Source organism: Colobus angolensis, unplaced genomic scaffold, assembly GCF_000951035.1.
Source record: "Colobus angolensis palliatus isolate OR3802 unplaced genomic scaffold, Cang.pa_1.0 Scaffold244, whole genome shotgun sequence".
Lineage (NCBI taxonomy): Eukaryota > Metazoa > Chordata > Mammalia > Primates > Cercopithecidae > Colobus > Colobus angolensis.
This window is the reverse complement of record NW_012115644.1, coordinates 2,112,122-2,131,011: the sequence shown is the minus strand read 5'-3', so window position 1 is coordinate 2,131,011 and position 18,890 is coordinate 2,112,122. Positions and strand designations below refer to the sequence as shown.

Sequence of the window (18,890 nt, the reverse complement as noted above, 5' to 3'; positions counted from 1 at the left end):
CTTCACTGCTCTCACCTTTTCATTGGCCATTGAATGGTACCACCAAAACAGTCGTGTTGTGATATAATAAGCAATGATCACATCGACAGTGTAGTGTTCATGTGCTACAAGAATGCAGATGATCCCGGCAGCACTCAGCAGCCAGCAGATTAAATGATACCACCAGAAGTGACGAGGCGAATCTGGACAGCAGAAAAATTACAGAGTTAATAAGATTCCCAGAGATGAATATAATGATTACAGTCTGTCCTAACGACCTTAAGTAGAATAACCCAGGATCAAGAGGTCGCCAGAAGGAGAAAACTGATAACGTAAACTGAGTCACTATGAACTGCCCAGGATGTGCTCAGGTAGGGGGGAGGCAGAGGGGCTCCCTGGCAGTGGGCGTAATAGTCATTCACTGGGAAAGCTGGCAACGCTAGACATTCTAGGCCTTGCCCATGTGAATAAGCTGTTTCATAAGAAAGAGAACAGAATTGTTTATTAGGTTGGCTGGAATTGCATACTGGCTCACATAAAGGAGCCACTTTCCCACTGGAAAGAAAGATAGTAGGGGTCAAAAGAAAAGGTGGTTGTCTATGAAAATAAGGAGGGAAATGGGAAAACAGGAGTAATTTCAGGTTTTAAATTTACATTATTTCTCTAGGGGTATGTGTAGGGTAAGGGCATCAGAAGGAATGGCCTTGTGGCTAGCAGTATTTTGATTCTCAGCAATTTTACACTGTTATTGCTAATACTAACTATAAAACATTCCCTCTGTAAAGGTTAGGATTCCTGACCATTCACTTATGGACTCAGCCTTCCTGGTAAGGCCACTTAAAAGTTCATTCTACTTACCAGCTGTAAGAAACAACTATGGCACTCACTAAGGTCTCTTCGCAATCCTGCTTCCCAACGTACAGGTCATCTGGTATTTACCTTAGAAGTTCAAAATGTTTGGGCAAACTAGAACTATTTTGCATTCGTTTATTCACAAGAAGCAAAGCTGAAGTAGGTATAGAGGTGGCCTGAACCTTCTTTTTACTACTCATGGAATTGCAAGTGAGGTTTTAGGAATAGCTGGAAACCCCAGCAGTGCTTTCTCATAAAAATGTATTTCTTACTATGCTACCACATTGGGCCCACCACTCATTAACTGAGAACACTGGCTGACCCAAAGAAAAGATTGAATAGAAGGTGTTTTGAAATAGAAATGGCAAAATGGTAATCCTCTTACTTTCTCACTCATCCCCTAGGGATAACAATGAGCTAGATGATGACACAAATAGTAGTTAACATCACTGTCTGTGTGGAATTCTAGCCCTAGGAGGCATTAACTAATAGAGACAATGGACTTGGTAGGATGGCAATGTGAAAAACCAAAACACTGTTCTCTGCTAGCCAGATGTTTGGCACTAACAGCTAGTCTGATTTCTCCAGGCTAATTTTATCAGGAATCTACACCCCAATTATACATAATATGTGCACGACTGTATGAAGCCCTCCCTTGTTAACCCCAAAATGGTCCTGGTGCCACATTTTCATGTGCTCTCACAACTAAATTTAAATCCACTCATGACAACACAGCAAAGAAGGAAAGAGTCCAAACTGATCAAAAGGTGGAAAGTAAAAATATATAAATGATGCATCTAATTCTAGAAGCAGACTTTTCAAAGAAACCACTGGAACCACTGCTTACTCAGAACAAGAATGTACAGTATAATTTAGAAGATAAATGTTTTTCCTAATTGCCTAGAAAAAAAGCAGACATAAACATGGAATGCTCTGCTTACATACAGAATTGACTATAAAATTGAGTTTGTGTTAAGTATTACAGATATGTCCCTTTATTTCTCACCAAAAATTGGAGAAAGCAAAATGCTATTCCTTGCATGCTATATATATATTTACACAATTTTAGAAACCTCTAGTCAAAATCATGTCTTGGGGAAAAACGTCTCTACATACTGAGTGGCCTTCATTAAAGTATAAAATCAATCACAAGTTGCCTTGCTGTTGCTCTGAGGTGAAAGAATGTACAATAATGAGCAATATCCCTGCTTATAGATAAGTATACTATTCCTTGGCAATACAATAGAGTCAGCCAGCTTGAATTTCCAAAGTTCTAAACAGAGCCAAGAAATTAAAAGCAAAACCTCTGGATTCAGTCTGCTTCAACTTGAATACCCACTTCTCCAAATGATGGCTGTGCACTGTGGCCAATCACTTTATGCTTAAGTTCACTCATCTGAAAAATGGGAAAAAATAGTGCATCCCTCAGATGGTGGTTGTAAGGCTCAAATGAGTTAATTTGCATCAAGGCCCTAGAATAGTGCCTGGGACAGAGTAAGTATTATGTCTATTTGCTAATATTGTTAATGATATGGTTTGGCTGTGTCCCCACCCAAATCTTGAATTGTAGCTCTCATAATTCTCATGTGTTGTGGGAGGGACCTGGTGGGAGATAACTGAATCACGGGGATGGTTTTCCCCATACTGTTCTTGTGGTGGGAAATAAGTCTCACAAGATCTGATGATTTTATAAGGGGAAACCCCTTTTGCTTGGCTCTCATTCTCTCTTGTCTGCTGCCATGTAAGATGTGGCTTCTGCCTTCCACCATGATTGTGAGGCCTCCTCGGCCACATGGAACTGTGAGTCCATTAAACCACTTTTCTTTATAAATTACCCAGTCTTGGTTACGTCTTTATCAGCAGCATGAAAACAGACTAATACAGTTAATATCAGTTGGTTTTCAGTTATTTTTAGAAAACTGAATCTAAGTTTCCTGGGGGTGTATTTATTACTTTAAACCTACAATGCCTTCACTCTGAAATACACTTCCCCCACCTCCACCCTCATCCCCATCTCCTTCTGTAAGTTTTTTATGATCCTCAGATTAGAGAGAAGATCCGAAACTAAAATGTACATCTAGACTAGACAATGACTGATCTTACATTGCACACTGATGGAACTTTCCTTGGCAAAATTAGAGTTAGAACCATAGCAACATATATCCTTCCACCCAACCCCCCACAACCAATAACTCAATATTAGAAATGGAGTGACTAAATTTAAGGGAGAGACCATCCTCTGATGATGGTGCAGAGACAGATCCAGGACCCACCCCACTACCCCAAGAGTGTGAGAATACAAATAAGGGAAAAGGTGCAGAGGCTTCAACTTTTAAGTCAAGTATGAAGACCCCACATGTATCCCAATATTCTCCCTACTGCAAGTCTGTATGTAGAATTTACAAAGGAAGCAACGAAGAGATGCTACAATTCTCACAAAAAAAGACTTGACTTCATCTACTACAGAGAACCTCAACTCTTTTGTCATCTTGCCCTCACAGCAGAACTTAAACCAAACACCCCAGGTCATCAAAGGGGCAATAATTCACTTCTGCACCACTGAAGATAACCCTTGACTTCTACACCACCATTCAATTAGGATAAACCTATTTGGATTAACAAAGGGCCAAGAGAGGAGGAAGAGCAAGGAGGACAGGGGAGGGGAAGCTGCCTTCTGCTGCTCTCTGCTGAAAGACCTCCTTTTAAATATGTCCAGTGAAAAGGATTAAGATAAACCTCTAAAAAATACTGGCATGAGGTAACTTGGAACTAAAGATGAAGGGTAATACTGACCAGCTTTGCAAACCTGAAGGGAGAAGCATTATTACTTCAAAAGGATTTTGAGGTAACAGGCCTAAATATACAAAACCTCGGAAAGATATAAAAATGGGATCTACTGGGCAACTAAAACATTACAACCCTACAAAGAACAAGACATGATAGACATGATTTTGGCCATAAAACCTACTAGAAAACCCAAGGATTTTGTATAATGTGAACTAAGCATATAAATATAGAAAGATTTTTATTTCTTGCCACCACATTTCTTCTTGAGAAGAAAATAATCAGTATTGGCAAAATGGTCCATGAAGACTCCTATGAAAGCATAGAAAGTGCTGGAAAATGATGAAATTAGAATAAAGTGGGACTTGGAAATGTTTTAAAAAGAGGAACACATTAACTGAATTATTTGGAATGCTAGAATGGCAGTGTCCTACAAATAATGCAAAGGTTATTACAACTGTCTTTAGAATGTACCAATCCTTTTTGCAACAAAATTAACAATTAATTCCAATATTAAGATAGATTTTCATACCTTAAGAAGTACTAACCAAGATGGGAGATGTTTTAGAGGCATGTTAAATGCTAGAGAGAAGCCAGGGCCAGGTTTTAAGCCTTCAGGGTTCAAATCACATATGACTAGTTGAAATTTTTTATATATCTATACATACACACACATATATTCACACACACACACACACACACACACCTGTCTCTTTCACAGCTTATCAATCCCAAGAGAATAAGGGCTCCTATCAATTTCAGAGCCCAGGGACCCCTCCCACTACAGTTATCAGTTCAGTGGGAATGGGCTATTACTTACATTCTTTGATGAACAAATAAGTCAGTGTCAGCGTAACCGTGTGACCGCTGAAGAGGAAGTCTCCACATAAGATATGTGATCCAGTTATGGACAATCCACCACCAGAAATCAATCGTAGAATCCGTTGTACTTTTGCCTGAGAGTCTCCATTAAGCTGAACGACACAAGAAGATTAAGAAGGGAATTTACAAGTGGCTAAAATCATATTTCAGTCTAATTGTGTGACTCTTAGAAAGGACACCAGGTTGTGATTTTTTTTTTCTTTTTAACCTAAAAAGTCAAAAAGAATCCAAGGAGAAGCTCTTCAAACTGGGTTTTATTCATTTATTGGCAAGTTTTATTGACATGTTTTAAATTATTCAATATGTTACTAATAATATGTCTTGGTGGTGGTGTGTCCTTGGGCAAAGCTTTTAAAAATATTAATAACCAGTGACTTCACCACGGCTATATGCTAAAAAGCAGATCAAAGCTACTTTCTTTCCTTTTTGCAGGGGGAAGTGAGGGTTTTGAATGGTTAATATTTGATTCAGCTGCATACCACATTACCAATATTCTCTACAGTGTATTGGTACCTTGTATTAGGTGGGCAGCCTAAAGTGGACAGACATATAGCTGTATTAATGTCTGATCAAAACATTTACAATTAAGAAGAGGAGTTGCAACTCATTAAATAATTTAAATAGGTTTGAAAATGATGGATTAGGGATGTACTGGCAGCTTTAAAAATGAGTAGCTTTGATTAGGAAAAACATGCCTAAAGAAATAGTCTGTGTGCTATGGCAGGAGGCTAGGAGAACTCCTTTGGACAAGGTGCAGCAGCCCCGCAAAGCCACTGTGATGACATGAGAAACAATGCTGGGCTAGGCCAAGGGCTGGAGAGGTTTGTACTCCATTACAATTTAATCATACAGGAAGGAGTTGGTCAAAACTGTAGGCACAGAAAATTGGAATACTGAATTATTGAGGGGCTAGATGGGGTGGGGGATTCAGATCAGACAAGTGTAGAGCAAATTGATTGAGAAAATCAAAGAATAATGCTCAGAAAAAAAAATCATGTAATAGAATACACGGAAGAGAAATATAGAAAGACCTTTTGAGACAGGGTCTTGCTCTTTCACCCAGGTTGGAGTGCAATGGTGGTACATTAGGCACAGGAGAGACCAACTTGGCTGCTGCCAAACAGGGAAGCTTATCATCTACACTGTTTCTTCCATTAAGAAGGTAAGTATCTGAGGTCGAGAGTTCGAGATCAATCTGATCAACATGGAGAAACTCGTCTCTACTAAAAAAAAAAAAAAAAAAACTAGCTAGGTGTGGTGGCACATGACTGTAATCCCAGCTACTCAGGACACTGAGGCAGGAGAATTGCTTGAACCTGGGAGGCGGAGGTTGCGGTGAGTCAAGATTGCACCATTGCACTCCAGCCTGGGCAACAAGAGCAAAACTCTGTCTCAAAAAAAAAAAAGTAGGTGTTTGGCCACCTATGGCCAAGGTGAGGGATAGCTCGCCCTAGAAAGCTTTCTCAGGGAAGGGGAATGTTGCTCTCCCAGCCAAACATTCTTGTATGTGGAAAAATAGGTTTGCAAAGCTAAATCTTTTCATGTAATCATTTTATAATAACTGGGCCAACACACTTTGAAGAATACAGATTGTCCGACTGTCAATCAAAACTTGGATTGGAGATTAAAGGAAATTCTAAGCAAAAAATTAAAAGTGAATCATAGGATACATAAAGGAGAAGGCAACTGGAAAACTAGGAAAGCAAAGCTTTCACTATGATGGCTCTTGTAAGCATGTCTGGTGAGTTACAAGTTGTACAGGCATCAATTACTATAACAGATATGACACTTTTCCATAGTGAGTGGCTTCCATATACAAAGTTCTGATATTCCTTATAGTCATGAAGGACATTCTAGAGAGTCAGCAACACAGGAGACAAATAGATTATCTAATAGCTTTGTAACCATAAACATCTAAGCAGCACCCAAAGCCAGCAGATGAACCAAATTCAGAACACAACTCTGATGCCTGTTCTATGACACCATCTCACCTCTAGTCAAACTAAGTGATTTGTGTTTGTTTTACTGAACCATGATTCAGGCATGTATAGCTTGCTTATGCTTCAGGAAGGGGTCCCGACAAGTGAACCTGGGAGATGATTAGTAAGGATGTTATCAGAGGTTGCACTATGACTATTTATAGCTTGGCTATCCAACAGCACTGATGTGGCTTCTGAAGATTGCAACTCTTCCACAGAGGACAATCTTTAATTTACTTTCTTTCTGTAATCATAGCAATTCATCCTGCAAACCTCATCCGTTACTAAGATGGGTTTGCCTTCTTTTCTGTGGCCATTTCTCCATTTAACACATTGCAATAGCCCCTTAGAAGTGTTTATTACACTTCTGAACTTCTCCCACGCCTTAAATTAGCTTCACTAAAATCAGCCAGTGTTTAAATTCAATATGTACACTGTTTTAATTACAGACATTTTCTGCTTTGATGGCTTTGGAAAAGTATAGCTTCTCCAACCACACCTATATTTGGTGAGGGAGACTGTGGACGTCTTCAGAGAAGCTCGATTTTTCTTTCACCTCAGACATCTGCTTAGTGTTCAGTAAAATATGATGTTAGACTTCATTCCTTTGTCCAGAACGCACATGATTTGTAATTTTCCATTTTGTAAACCAGGGTGCACTGAAGTCCGAGATGATTAACAGCTCTCTCAAGAACTCGCTCTTCCTGGATAAACTGTAATTCCTTCTTAGGACGGTTTCAGAAGACATCCTCACGCACTGTCTCACTCAAAGGCCACTCTCTCCTTCCAGCTGCTAAAAACCTTGGAGTCATCCTTGACTCCTTTCTCTCAAACCCATATCCAAGTTACTAGCATATCCCGAACTGAACAACTTCTCATTATTTCCACTGCTACCGCTAAGGCTGAAGTTCCTATACCGCACTGCGAGACCCTATGTGATCTGTGGTCTGCACACCCCAACCCTTCACAACTCCACTCTGACACACCGGCCTCCCTACTCTTCGTTTATTCACTGTGAATACGCAGTGTTTTAGCCTAGAGCTCTCATGCCATCCACATGCCTCATTTCCTGGTCTTGGTTCCTGCCCAAATGCTTTGTTATTAAAGAAGCCTTTCCTGACTTCTATATCAAATAGAACCCTCAAGCACCCTTTCACCTTACTCAGCTCTGCTGTTTTCCATGTGACAATCACCTGACTTATCATCATGTGACAAATTATGACTTTGTTTATAATTTGTCATTCCTAATAGAATATAAGCTCCAGAAGAGGGACATTGTTTGGGTTACTACAATCCCTGGTACATAAGCTTAATGCCTATAGAATGAGTGCATTAATGAATAAGTAAATGAGAAGGTAACAAAGCAGAGTCAAACCCCCAATGGTAATTTTCAGTTAGCAGAAAATACATTTTTTTTAGCACAAAATATATTTTATAAATACATTTTAATTTCTTCCTCTCAAATCTAAATAGAAGATAGAAAAGATGCTAGATTTCAGTTAACACATAGGAAAGTGTCTAGAAGAATGTATAATAAAGGGTAAGTGATCAATGACTGTTTGCCTGGTTTCTTCCAAGTGGTAGTTTGGAAGTACTGACCTTTGGAGCACACTGGAAATGCATTCCAGGCACAGGTAGAGTAGTAACATACATTGTAATGCAGCGATACAGGTATAAAGTTCCAATAATAAAACAGAATCTGCGTCCCACTATTGACCTAAAGGAAAAAATAGGGATGGGGAAAAACAAGTTTAATGGTTGTTTTTATTCCTAATGAAAAATAAAACAATGTTTAACAGGATAAAGAATAATCGGTACAGAATGGCATTAACAAACAAACCACAGTTTCACAGAGTTTAAAGGCTTACTTGTGAGTTGCCCATCCCTACAGTTCCATGGAGAGATTGCACCACAGTTTTCAAAATGAAGATTCACTTACTGCAATAAATCTAGGTGGTTTGACTTCCAAAGGATATGTGTGTGTGGAGTGGGGCAACTGAAGTAGACGAAGAGTCTACATAATCACCTCTCCTCAAAGGTACTCTTTACCAGAGAATTCAATGAACCTGTCTGTATTTTCAGTCAACTCATTGCATTAAAACCCTCTCTTGAGAACATATGAAAGGAATAAGCAAGCTACGATCACAGAGAAATTAACTAATGAGTCAAGGTGACATTACATAATTAGACACATAGGGAAATGTGACAACACATTTAACCCACGGTATAAGCAGGGTTTATTTGAAGACCATCTGAAGGTATTTTGACAACACAGGCATGAACTATTCTCTCTGTGGCTAAATAGATTTTCAAAAAACTCTATCTTGAAAATGTCCATAAGTGTTCTCATACAATTAATTACATTTAATAGTGAATTGTAAGCTGATTATTTTATTCAATCTTGATCAAAAAAGGACAAAAACATCCCACAAGTCATTTTTCACTTTATATTTCTGTGGGAAGAAAGTTGTCTTAACTAACATTAGTCCCTGTGCTTCACGACCTGAGTCCTCAGCCTAAGGCAGGCTTCCCAGTGGATGACTGAGGATCCTGTCTTCAAAAGGGAAGGGCTCTGCCATTGTACCATTGCCTCATGGGTATCTGAATGGGCATCACAGGTCTGACTGTCCTCAATCCAACTGAACAGGACAGCTCCTTTTCTGTTGTATAGTTAGGTCTGTAAGCTCTGGGCTCTGGGGATTAAGAGATGAGTGGGACTCCACATAAAGCCCCTAGACTTGCTAGGTGTAATTTCCTTAGTACATAAAACATATTACTCTAGGTCTCTCATTTTCAGAGCTCTCAAGCTTTCAAGACTGGTAGTGATCAAAGACTTCAGGAAAAACAGGCAGTTTCAGGTAATGTGACATATTTTAAGTTTTCCCTAAGATTGTAGTTCTGACATGAATCAAGGTCTAACTCAGGTACCATCTGGAACTTCTAATTTCAAGAATTATGTATAAATATATATTTCAGCTGTCTGTTTCCAACCGCTATTTTAAGAGTATTCCAAGGTTTCTGGGGTCAAAAGAAAAAAAAATAGAAGGGAACACCACCTAGACTGGTAGATGAGAGTATTTATTTATCCCTAAGGCATTTCTTTAAAGGCTTGCTATTCTAGTTCTGCCTTTCCTGGTACTAAAAAGGAGCAGGTAATAAACAGTGCTGAGTTTCTCCCCTTGGTTAAGGGAAAACCAATTCAGCCTTTGATCCAACCTCAGGTTCCAACAGAGTGCTGTTTTGAATTGTGCTCCATGCTGTTAGACAAGGTGAAGTAATAAGCAGAAATTATTATGAGTCAATTACATTCATCCCAGCATTCTGAGTTCAGCTGTACTCAAAACAGAAAACTTAGAAGGTGAAAGATGTACTCTACAGCCTTATTTAGAAAATGAACTAGTGCTAATGATTTTTTTACCATAGCTTTGAAAGGTGCTTTTAAGAGAGTAAGCAACATTCCTCATTCAGCTAGGATGCTCAAAACAGGTTATAAAAATTATTCTACTAGTTACTAAAATGTAAGATCCAATTCTACTTCAAATGTAAAAAGGCAAACTTGTGTGAATTGCAACTGAAACAGTGGATATCATTAAAATGTATGGTCCGGCTATGTGACCCTGTGTTTGGACATGTTGAAATCTAAGGTGGTAAGTAGAGGCAGTTAACAATAACTATCTAATGAAAATTCAAAAAGAATCTAGATGAAAATATAGCTAAATTGAGGGAAAGACTATACTTCAGGGTGGAGTCCACATACTTACCAGATCCTGGACAATTTCTCGTTTCACACATATATCAATAAAACCTTGCTCTAAATAAAGGAGAAAGCAAATTATCTGCAGCCTTAGCAGGCTCTCTTACATTGTGTTAATTTCCAGACACTAAAAAGAAAAACACTGAAGTTCATAAATACATTTTTTTGCTTTTAGCATAAAGCATCCTTTAACAATTTAAGGAGCAGGTTAGTTTTTTAAGTAAAAGACAACTCATAGTTAAGTCTATTACTTAAGCATATTAAGGAAACACATGAAGAGTTATATTAAGGAAAATGCTTAGGAATGACTGCAGTTTGTGGAATAAGGTTTTAAGACTGCAAAGTTGCATTTGGGGAACTCTTTGAATTCCTCTAATCACAAAACAGTAACAGTGTTAGGGTCTGAGTGGATATACCACATTGAGAGTTCTATAATTGATCAAGTAATGAAAAACGTTACCAAGTGAAAAACAATACAGCCAACATTCTCTAAGAATGATCTTGTGGCATTAATACTGAAATCCTATTTGACCTGGAATCTTCAGATTGTATACAAGTTAGCATATATTACATTTTTAAACTCCATATTATGGTCAGTGTTTTGATCAAAATCATATTTTAGTGATTTAATCACTACCATCCCAGTAGAAAACAAATGTCTAAATGATGAATGAGAGGAAAGGAGGAATTAAGGAGCCTTTGTTTTTATGGACTAGGAGTCAGAATTCACATAGAGAAGCAGAAATAACCACTTCAGGGCTATGTCCAATTCTTAAGTGTCTTCAAAGCAAAAGTACCTGACTTATTTCTTCTTGATTTCCTACTATTCCAAAAATGAGGAGGCTGAACCCAGTGAACCATGAGCTCCTTTGTGATGTCCAAGGAAAACCAGAGGGCAAGTTTACTTTAGAAATCTAAAAATCAAAACCGCATGGATTCAGTTCTAAACTCAGTTTCTTAAACTCTTGTAACTAGATAGCAAGCAAACAAAAAACCAAAACCACACCCACACACCCAGCCCCACAGAAATGTAAAATTTGAGAACTGAATCCAGGCAAACCTTAAAGCAGGCTATTGACTCTAGACCAATACAGACATCACATTATGAGTAATGGAGAAAAAAGTTTCTCAACCTATTCCTTTTCCCACTTGTCAAGAGCCTGAAATAACAAACATGATGGAAGTGAATGTTATTCCTTTCCAAGCCTCTTGATTTATCATACAAATACCACAGCACCAAGTTGCTGGAAGTCAGGAACTGCACCTTAAATTCATCAACTCTGAGTCACCCACCACAGTACTGCTGTACACTGCCACTTTCATACACAGTTGCTCAACAAACACTTACTGAATAGTGACTGAATTTATTCAATGTGGTAGAGCTTTCTACTGCTTTCTTTCGTCAAATGTTTGAGTAAGACTGAATTTATTAGAAAAAAAGGAAAGATGATCTCAATTACTCATCTATTCACTCAAAAACAAACCCACGGCAAATCCCCAAAACATTAGATTTACTTACTTGTATCTCAGAAACAGCCACTGGGTGATCCATAATCCAACTAATATAATCCCATTTATTTCTGATACAGAAAATGCCCATTTCACCCTATCAATATAATCAAAAAACTTGTCTGGGAGTGGAGGGCTAAGCTCCTTGGGAGGGACCCTCTCATGTACAACTGTGATCATGACGGTTGTCAAGACGAGGTTGAAAACTGCATATATGAAGGCAATGCCTGTTTTCCACCACTCTAGTGGAAATTTGTTCCTTGATTCAGTGGGCATAGCAATTTGGATATAGTCCGGGTACTTTTTGGTGCCTTTTCGCAGCCCACTGGATAAGCTCTTGGGTTTACCATTGCCATTTTTGTTTTCTTCTTCAACAGGTTCAGTGGGTCTTGCGTAAGTGTTCGTAGGATCACTGGGTTGATTTTCCAAATGTTCTTCAAGTTTTGCTGTCTCTATGATATCCATCGTCCCCTAGTCTTCAGATCAAAAAGGAGACGGTCAAGTTCTTGTTCTTTGTGGAAATTTAGCTTTTTTCAATCCTTCTATTTCCAAGATCAACATGGACTCTTACAATGGACTTTGTTTCCTAACACAAAAGGTAGAAGGTAGCCATCTGATTACTGTTCCTTCCATGCAGCTATATGCTGTACTTTCACCACTTTCAAGAAAGGAAGCCAATTCTTCCCTCAAAAAGATGTTACTATCCCACCTAAAAGCAAAACAAAATTATGTTCAGAAACTATGCTTGTCCAATTATCAACCATCCAAAAAAAAAATTTCTTAAAATAAGGAAACAAATACCAAAGTCATTTCCTTATAAACATAATGTCAGAACCTAGTTAAAGCTGCCGAGATCAAGTTGATTTACAAAATACTGAACTGTTTTATCTTGGAATTCTCGTCTCTTTTTGAGCTAGTATCGGTAGAAATAGGAACATTTTAACAATCAGTTCCCTTTAAATTTCCTTAAAGAAAAATACGGACCCAACATTGCAAACACTTCATCAGACACTGTCACTTGTTGCTAACCATGAAGTCATAATAAGCTAGAAATTCCCAGAGATCACATCAATCCTTCCAAAGACTGTATTTTCTATGAGCCATAAAGAAAGAATACAAAACTGGTAAGTGGCTTATATGCATTGAATAATTGTTAACACTGCATTTGTCAAAATAGTCAGTTTTCTATTTTCTAATTAAAAAACAGAAGTCTTTTTAAGTGATCGCTTTTAAGAACAGATTCAAGAGCAATACATTCAAGATATTTAAAATGGCACAGCCTCAGTTTATCCTTTTATATTCGGAGATGCATGCCATACACAAGAAAAGCTGGCAGTCTTCAAAATAACTCTGAAAAGATACACCAAGCTTTAGCTATGTCTCTCACGCAGGTAACAAGTAGAATTTATTTGAAGGATAAAAATATCTCACTACAATTGGCATGATAAATTAGTAACTAACAACATTTTGATGCAGCCACCACAGTTTCTACCAAACAATAGAAACGGGCCTCCAGAGGACCAGCTCAGGGGACTCACCCACCACGACACTGATGAGGATAACTACCTTTGGCTTCAGCTCCACAGGGTCCAGAGAGCACACATTTCTTTAGGACACAGGGCACCACTGCCACCTCTTTTATACTTGCTAGTACACAGCCCCAGCTGTTCTCAATTTAGGAGAGCAGTCTTTTAGTCCTGCTACAGAAGCCAGCCACCTGATGAGGTTTTCAAACCTTGTAATTAGTGCCCTCCCTGGATACACTGCTCAACTTAAGCACAATCCACTGCATTTTAAAGTGCCCCCCCTACCCCCTTTCAGGGTAACTTCAGGGAAAACTGAGGAGGACAAACTCAAAGTGATGACAGCTAAGCCTTTATTTAATGAAAGAAAAAAAAAAGTGAAAATGGCAGTCAATATGTACAGGCAATGCCTGTTTACAATTATGGGTGGCAAATAAGCCACAAGTGTTTACTGTACACCTAAATGCCCCGGTGCTGAGGGCTACGTAGGGGAAATTAAAAGCAGTGAAAAACACCTGACCTGAACATTCAGCCAAAGAGCTTGCAGTCTAACCAAAGAGACAGGGCTAAAACGATGAAAGACTACTGGAGAAGACTGATTGGCATATTGTGAAAGGAAGGAGAGGGATGTGCTGATCACTAGATAAAGTGAGAGGTTTAGTTGTACTGTTTCCCTACTCCCAGGACAAGATGTGTCCACACACAGGCTCTGATTCTGAGAAAACAAAAGCATGTGGAAAGCTGGCCTGGTAGAGAAATGGGGGATAAGGGAGCATGAGACTAGCTAAAAGGTGCTACTGAGAATTATAAACATCTCACCTTTCTCTTTTCCTTCTGCAGAGCCCCCAGCTATTACAGCAGGATAAGAAAGGCCCAGTGGCCCTCTGGCTTGACAGTGTCTTGGCACAATGTTGTGGGAAGAATAAGCACAATGAAGAGGTGCCTCAGGAAGATATTTTCAGCAACAAACCTTCAACGCCATGAACTACTACTTCTAACGGAGGTCAGTCCGAAGCACTAACACAGCCATTTCCTATCTCTCTTTAGCAGCCTTGCCTAATCCACTTACAGCATCTTGCCAAACCATCATCCAAATTCCTTCAACTTTACTCTTTCATATGTGCTCCTAGACTTGTGTTCATGTGTGAAAGAAGCCTGTGATTTTGAAACTCCATTTCACAGTGGATGTACAGATCGTCTTTATAAGGTAGCTACTTGGTTCTAGAACACAGAATGTGGAACAGAAGAAAATCCAATTAGTAACCTTTTTTCTTTTTTTTTTTCCAAGAGGAAACACTCAGCCACCCACCTCATGGGACTGCTATGAGAATGACTGAAATAATTGTGAAGAGCTTTGTGCCCCTGGGAGTAAGAACACTATGTGAGTACAATGCCCATTTATTGTCATTAGTGTTAAAATTAATATTTTCCTTGGGATTTCATTAAGATTAAATATACACAGCACATTCATCATGTGTCAACAAATCTTGGGACAGAATGTTTGTCATCAAGACAATGATCACAACATATTCATTCCTATTGTGAAAGGAAAATATCTCAGGGTCCCAAAATCACTAAGCTAGAGGGAAAAGTCAAGCTGGGAACTGCTTAGGGCAAACCTGCCTCTCATTCTCACACATCTGCTCACTGAGATAAATGCATATCTCATTGCCTCCTTTGGAGAGGCTAATCAGAAGCCCAAAAGAATGCAACCATTTATCTCTTATCTACCTGGAAGCCCCCTCCCTGCTTTGAGTTGTCCCACCTTTCCAGACCGAACCAAGGTTCATCTTACATATGTTGATTCATGTCTCATGTCCCCTTAAGATGTATAAAACCAAACTGTGCTCTGACCACCTTGGGCACATGTCATCAAGACCTCCCGAGGCTGTGTCATGGGCGTGCATCCTCAACCTTGGCAAAATACTTTCTAAATTAACTGAGACCTGTCTCAAATTTTCAGGGTTCACATTTTGGTAACTACAGAGGGATTCTGAGTGGAGGTGCCCCTAACCTTTGACAAATCTATCAGTGCTTGGTTCAGTCTTGGGCTATCTTTATGGCTTAAACCAATAGGACAATTTGCTGAGGCCTGGAAGCACCCATTCCAGAGAATCCCTGATCTCCCCAATTCTGCTTGAGATCTAAAGTTTATTTTGCTGTGACAACTTTTTTCGGAGTTTTAGTTGCTTCAAACACAAGGAAGACAAGTTTTCTTGCTTCCATGATGATGGAACGCAGGTAACTCCTTTACAGAGTTTCCCTTCCAACAGGGAAGATGAGTTTTTTTTCCTGCTCCTAGTGACACAGAAGATAGAAAAGTTATTTAGGCAGATAGTGAGGGTAAAAGAGTCCTCGGCAAGGCTTCCCTTCTAACAGAAAGCAGCCTGAGAAACGTTTCTTTTTGTCTAATGAAGAGCAGCCTGAAAAATTGAGCTGCAAACATAGATAAGCAAGCTGGAAGCTTGCACAGGTTGCTGCTGGCAGCTGTGCCAATACAAAATGGCTACCTGGTAGCCAGGTATGTTCAACGTGGAGGCTCCATCTTTCCTTTTGTCACCATGCGTAAAGATACAGGCAACATGGTGCTGGCCAAGAAGATAACCTATTTGCATAATAAAAGATTAGGGTGGAGGCGGCCAGCTTTTTGCACCCTTATGCAAATGGCACACCTGGTCCAAGCAATCTTTCATGCCCTATGTAAATCAAACACCACCTCCTCAGGCTCATCTGTAAAACCTCCTGCATTTCACTGAGGAAGCAGAAACCCATTTGGGACCCCTCTCTCTGCAAGAGAAAGCTCTTTTCCTTTTGCCTATTAATTCTCTGCTTTTAACCCCTCTCCTTGTGTGTCCATGTCCTTGTTTTCCTCTGCATGAGACAATGAACCTCAGGTATCACCCCAGACAACAAGGCTGCTTCACTAGGATAGACAGCAGTCTTTAGCCTGAGACCCACCCACCCCTAGATAACTAACTAAATCGGGGTTTGTCTTGGCTAAAGTTAACATTAACAACCAGCTGCTCTTAATGTCTCTTTACCATTAGAGCGTTCAGTAATCGTATAAGTTGTACAATCATTTGTTTTGCTTAACTTTTTTTTTATTGTTTCTGTTTTTGATATTGTTTCAGTCTTTTTCCCATTGGGTTTGACCAACTTCATCCAACTTGATCAAATCCGAATGAAAGTTCCAAATTATGGGGAACAAGGCCTCTGAAGTGGCTAAATTCTCATAGACACACACAAAAAAGGTAGTATGGTAAGGTGTATAGTGGGGGGAGAAAAACAGCCAGAAAAAGGAAAAAAGAAAAGGAAAGATTTTTTATTTTGATTACTTAAGGAGCTTTATTTACATAACAAAGCCACCTTTTTGCTAGCCAGGTCAAACTGAAAGCAATGGCGGTCACCCCATGCTGCATTTCAATAGCTAAGGTTCTGCCTTTTCTTTTCCCACCATAACAGCCTGAGGTTTGGTTACTAAATCAAGCCCTTTCTGGTTTGATACTTGGTACTTCTGAAATAGCAGCAATTTGTCCTAGCTCATGAAATATGGAAATGAGATTTAAAGAGTATTTTTTTTTTAAAGGAACTCAATAGTTAAAGTCAGCTTAATTGAAAACTAGCATCCACGATGTGGGTCTGTACATTTGCATGTGTTTGTATTTAAGAGGACTTCATGTTTTTATTTCTTTTTTCTCCCCTAGGACCTTGTCCCTTTTTTTTTTGAGACAGAGTTTTGCTCTGTTGTCCAGGCTGGAGTGCAGTGGTGTGATCGTGGCTCACTGCAACCTCAGCCTCCTGGGTTCAAAGGATTCTCCTGCTTCAGTCTCCCCACTAGCTGGGATTACAGGCACATACCACCATGCCCAGCTAATTTTTGTATTTTTAGTACAGATGGGGTTTCACCATGTTAACCAGGCTGGTCTTGAACTCCTGACCTCAGTTGATCCACCTGCCTTGGCCTCCCAAAATGCTGGAATTATAGGTATGAGCCACCATGCCCAGCACCCTTTTTAAAAAAATTTTTTCTTCTCAGTTGACTGGATTCTGTTTTCTTCCTTTACTTCTGCTGTCTCTCCTTTCTCTTTCATCCTCTGCTGCATGAGGGACCAAAAATACTTTATAATAGCCTGGGGTTCCTTAAAGAAAATGGAGAAGGCATCAGACTCCCTTTCAGGGAGAAACCTGTTTCTCCTTACAGAACTTCAAGAGTGTAAACAGACAAGTTCATCTCAGCTTTTAAACTGCTTGCTTTTGTATTGTTACCTGATTTATTGACTAAAATAGTTACTGCAACAGAGGCTATGGTTCAGTTTTTAAAGAAAAGTGTAGTTTAGACACTTAGAAATATCTTTGTGTAAAAAAATTTTTTAAAGTGCACCATAAAAACATCACATGGTCTAGCCTCACAAAAAGTCTCCCTTTTTGGAAACCCAGGATTCAGTGTGGGCTCTGCCCAGGGTTCAGAGATCTGGTTAAAAGAGAGATAGGTAATCTCTAAATAAAATTGGTCACCTTATGCAATCCTATGATAGATTTTTATAATTTTACGTTTGATTTGGCATCCATCTTTAATCTCCCTCTAGACTTTTTCTCTCTGTATCTTATGATGCAAATTTTGCTATTTGATTTTCACCTGAGTTGTTTCCTTTAATATGCAAATTTAAGGCTACTAAGCTGACAACTACCTAAGGTTATGAAACAGGTTATCAAGATCCTGAAAATCTGGGGTGTGCCCAAGATGGCCAAATAGGAATAGCTCCAGCCTCCAGCTCCCAGTGTGAATGATACAGAAGACAGGTAATTTCTGCCTTTTCAACTGAGGTACCGGGTTCATCTCACTGGGGCGTGTCAGACAGTCAGTGCTGGTCCGCAAGTGCGGCCCAACCAGCAAGAGCTGAAGCAGGGCGAGGCATCGCCTCACCTGGGAAGTGCAAGGGGGAAGAGAATTCCTTTTCCTAGCCAAAGGAAATTGAGACAGACAACACCTGGAAAATCGGGTAACTCCCACCCTAATACTGCGCTTTACCAAAGGTCTTAGCAAATGACACACCAGGAGATTATATGCCACACTTGGCCCAGAGGGTCCCACGCCCATGGAGCCTCCCTTCATTGCTAGCACAGCAGTCTGAGATCTAACTGCAAGGCGGCAGCCAGGCTATGGGAGCGGCACCCGCCATTGCTGAGGCTTAAGTAGATAAACAAAGCCATCAGGAAGCTCGAATTGGGTGGAGCCCACTGCAGCTCAAGGAGGCCTGCCTGCCTCTGTAGACTCCACCTCTGGGGACAGGGCATAGCTAAACAAAAAGCAGCAGAAACCTCTGCAGAGGTAAATGTCCCTGTCTGACAGCTTTGAAGACAGCAGTGGTTCTACCAGCACAGAGGTTGAGATCTGAGAACAGACAGACTGCCTGCTCAAGTGGGTCCCTGACCCCTGAGTAGCCTAACTGGGAGACATCCCCCACTAGGTGCAGACTGACACCTCACACCTCACATGGTTAGGTACACCTGTGAGACAAAGCTTCCAGAGCAAGAATCAGACAGCAACACTCACTGTTCAGCAATAGTCTATCTTCTGCAGCCTCCACAGCTGATACCCAGGCAAACAGGGTCTGGAGTGGACCTCAA

General features: G+C 39.8%; 1 protein-coding gene and 1 long non-coding RNA gene across 4 annotated transcripts in view; one reads left to right on the top strand and one right to left on the bottom strand.

The window, feature by feature from the left end:
- The window catches only part of SGMS2 (sphingomyelin synthase 2), an 88,465-nt gene that overhangs the window by 3,874 nt on the left and 65,701 nt on the right, over positions 1-18,890 (bottom strand). Inside the window, exons 1-5 of one of the 3 annotated variants that reach the window (XM_011945724.1) lie at positions 14,332-14,475; positions 11,750-12,448; positions 8,076-8,193; positions 4,436-4,589; positions 16-182 (exon numbers count right to left, since the gene is read on the bottom strand). In XM_011945724.1, coding sequence (XP_011801114.1) covers positions 16-182; positions 4,436-4,589; positions 8,076-8,193; positions 11,750-12,204 — 894 coding nt within the window. In that variant the 5' untranslated portion in view covers positions 12,205-12,448; positions 14,332-14,475. Of the gene's footprint in view, positions 1-15; positions 183-4,435; positions 4,590-8,075; positions 8,194-11,749; positions 12,449-14,081; positions 14,476-18,890 lie in introns of those variants that run through there. The other 2 variants (XM_011945725.1, XM_011945723.1) reach the window with 2 other exon arrangements.
- Positions 1-18,890, top strand: part of LOC105514395 — a 70,270-nt gene that overhangs the window by 23,405 nt on the left and 27,975 nt on the right. The window contains exon 2 of the long non-coding RNA XR_001002170.1: positions 14,103-14,643. This is a non-coding gene — a long non-coding RNA (uncharacterized LOC105514395). The remainder of the gene's footprint in view (positions 1-14,102; positions 14,644-18,890) is intronic.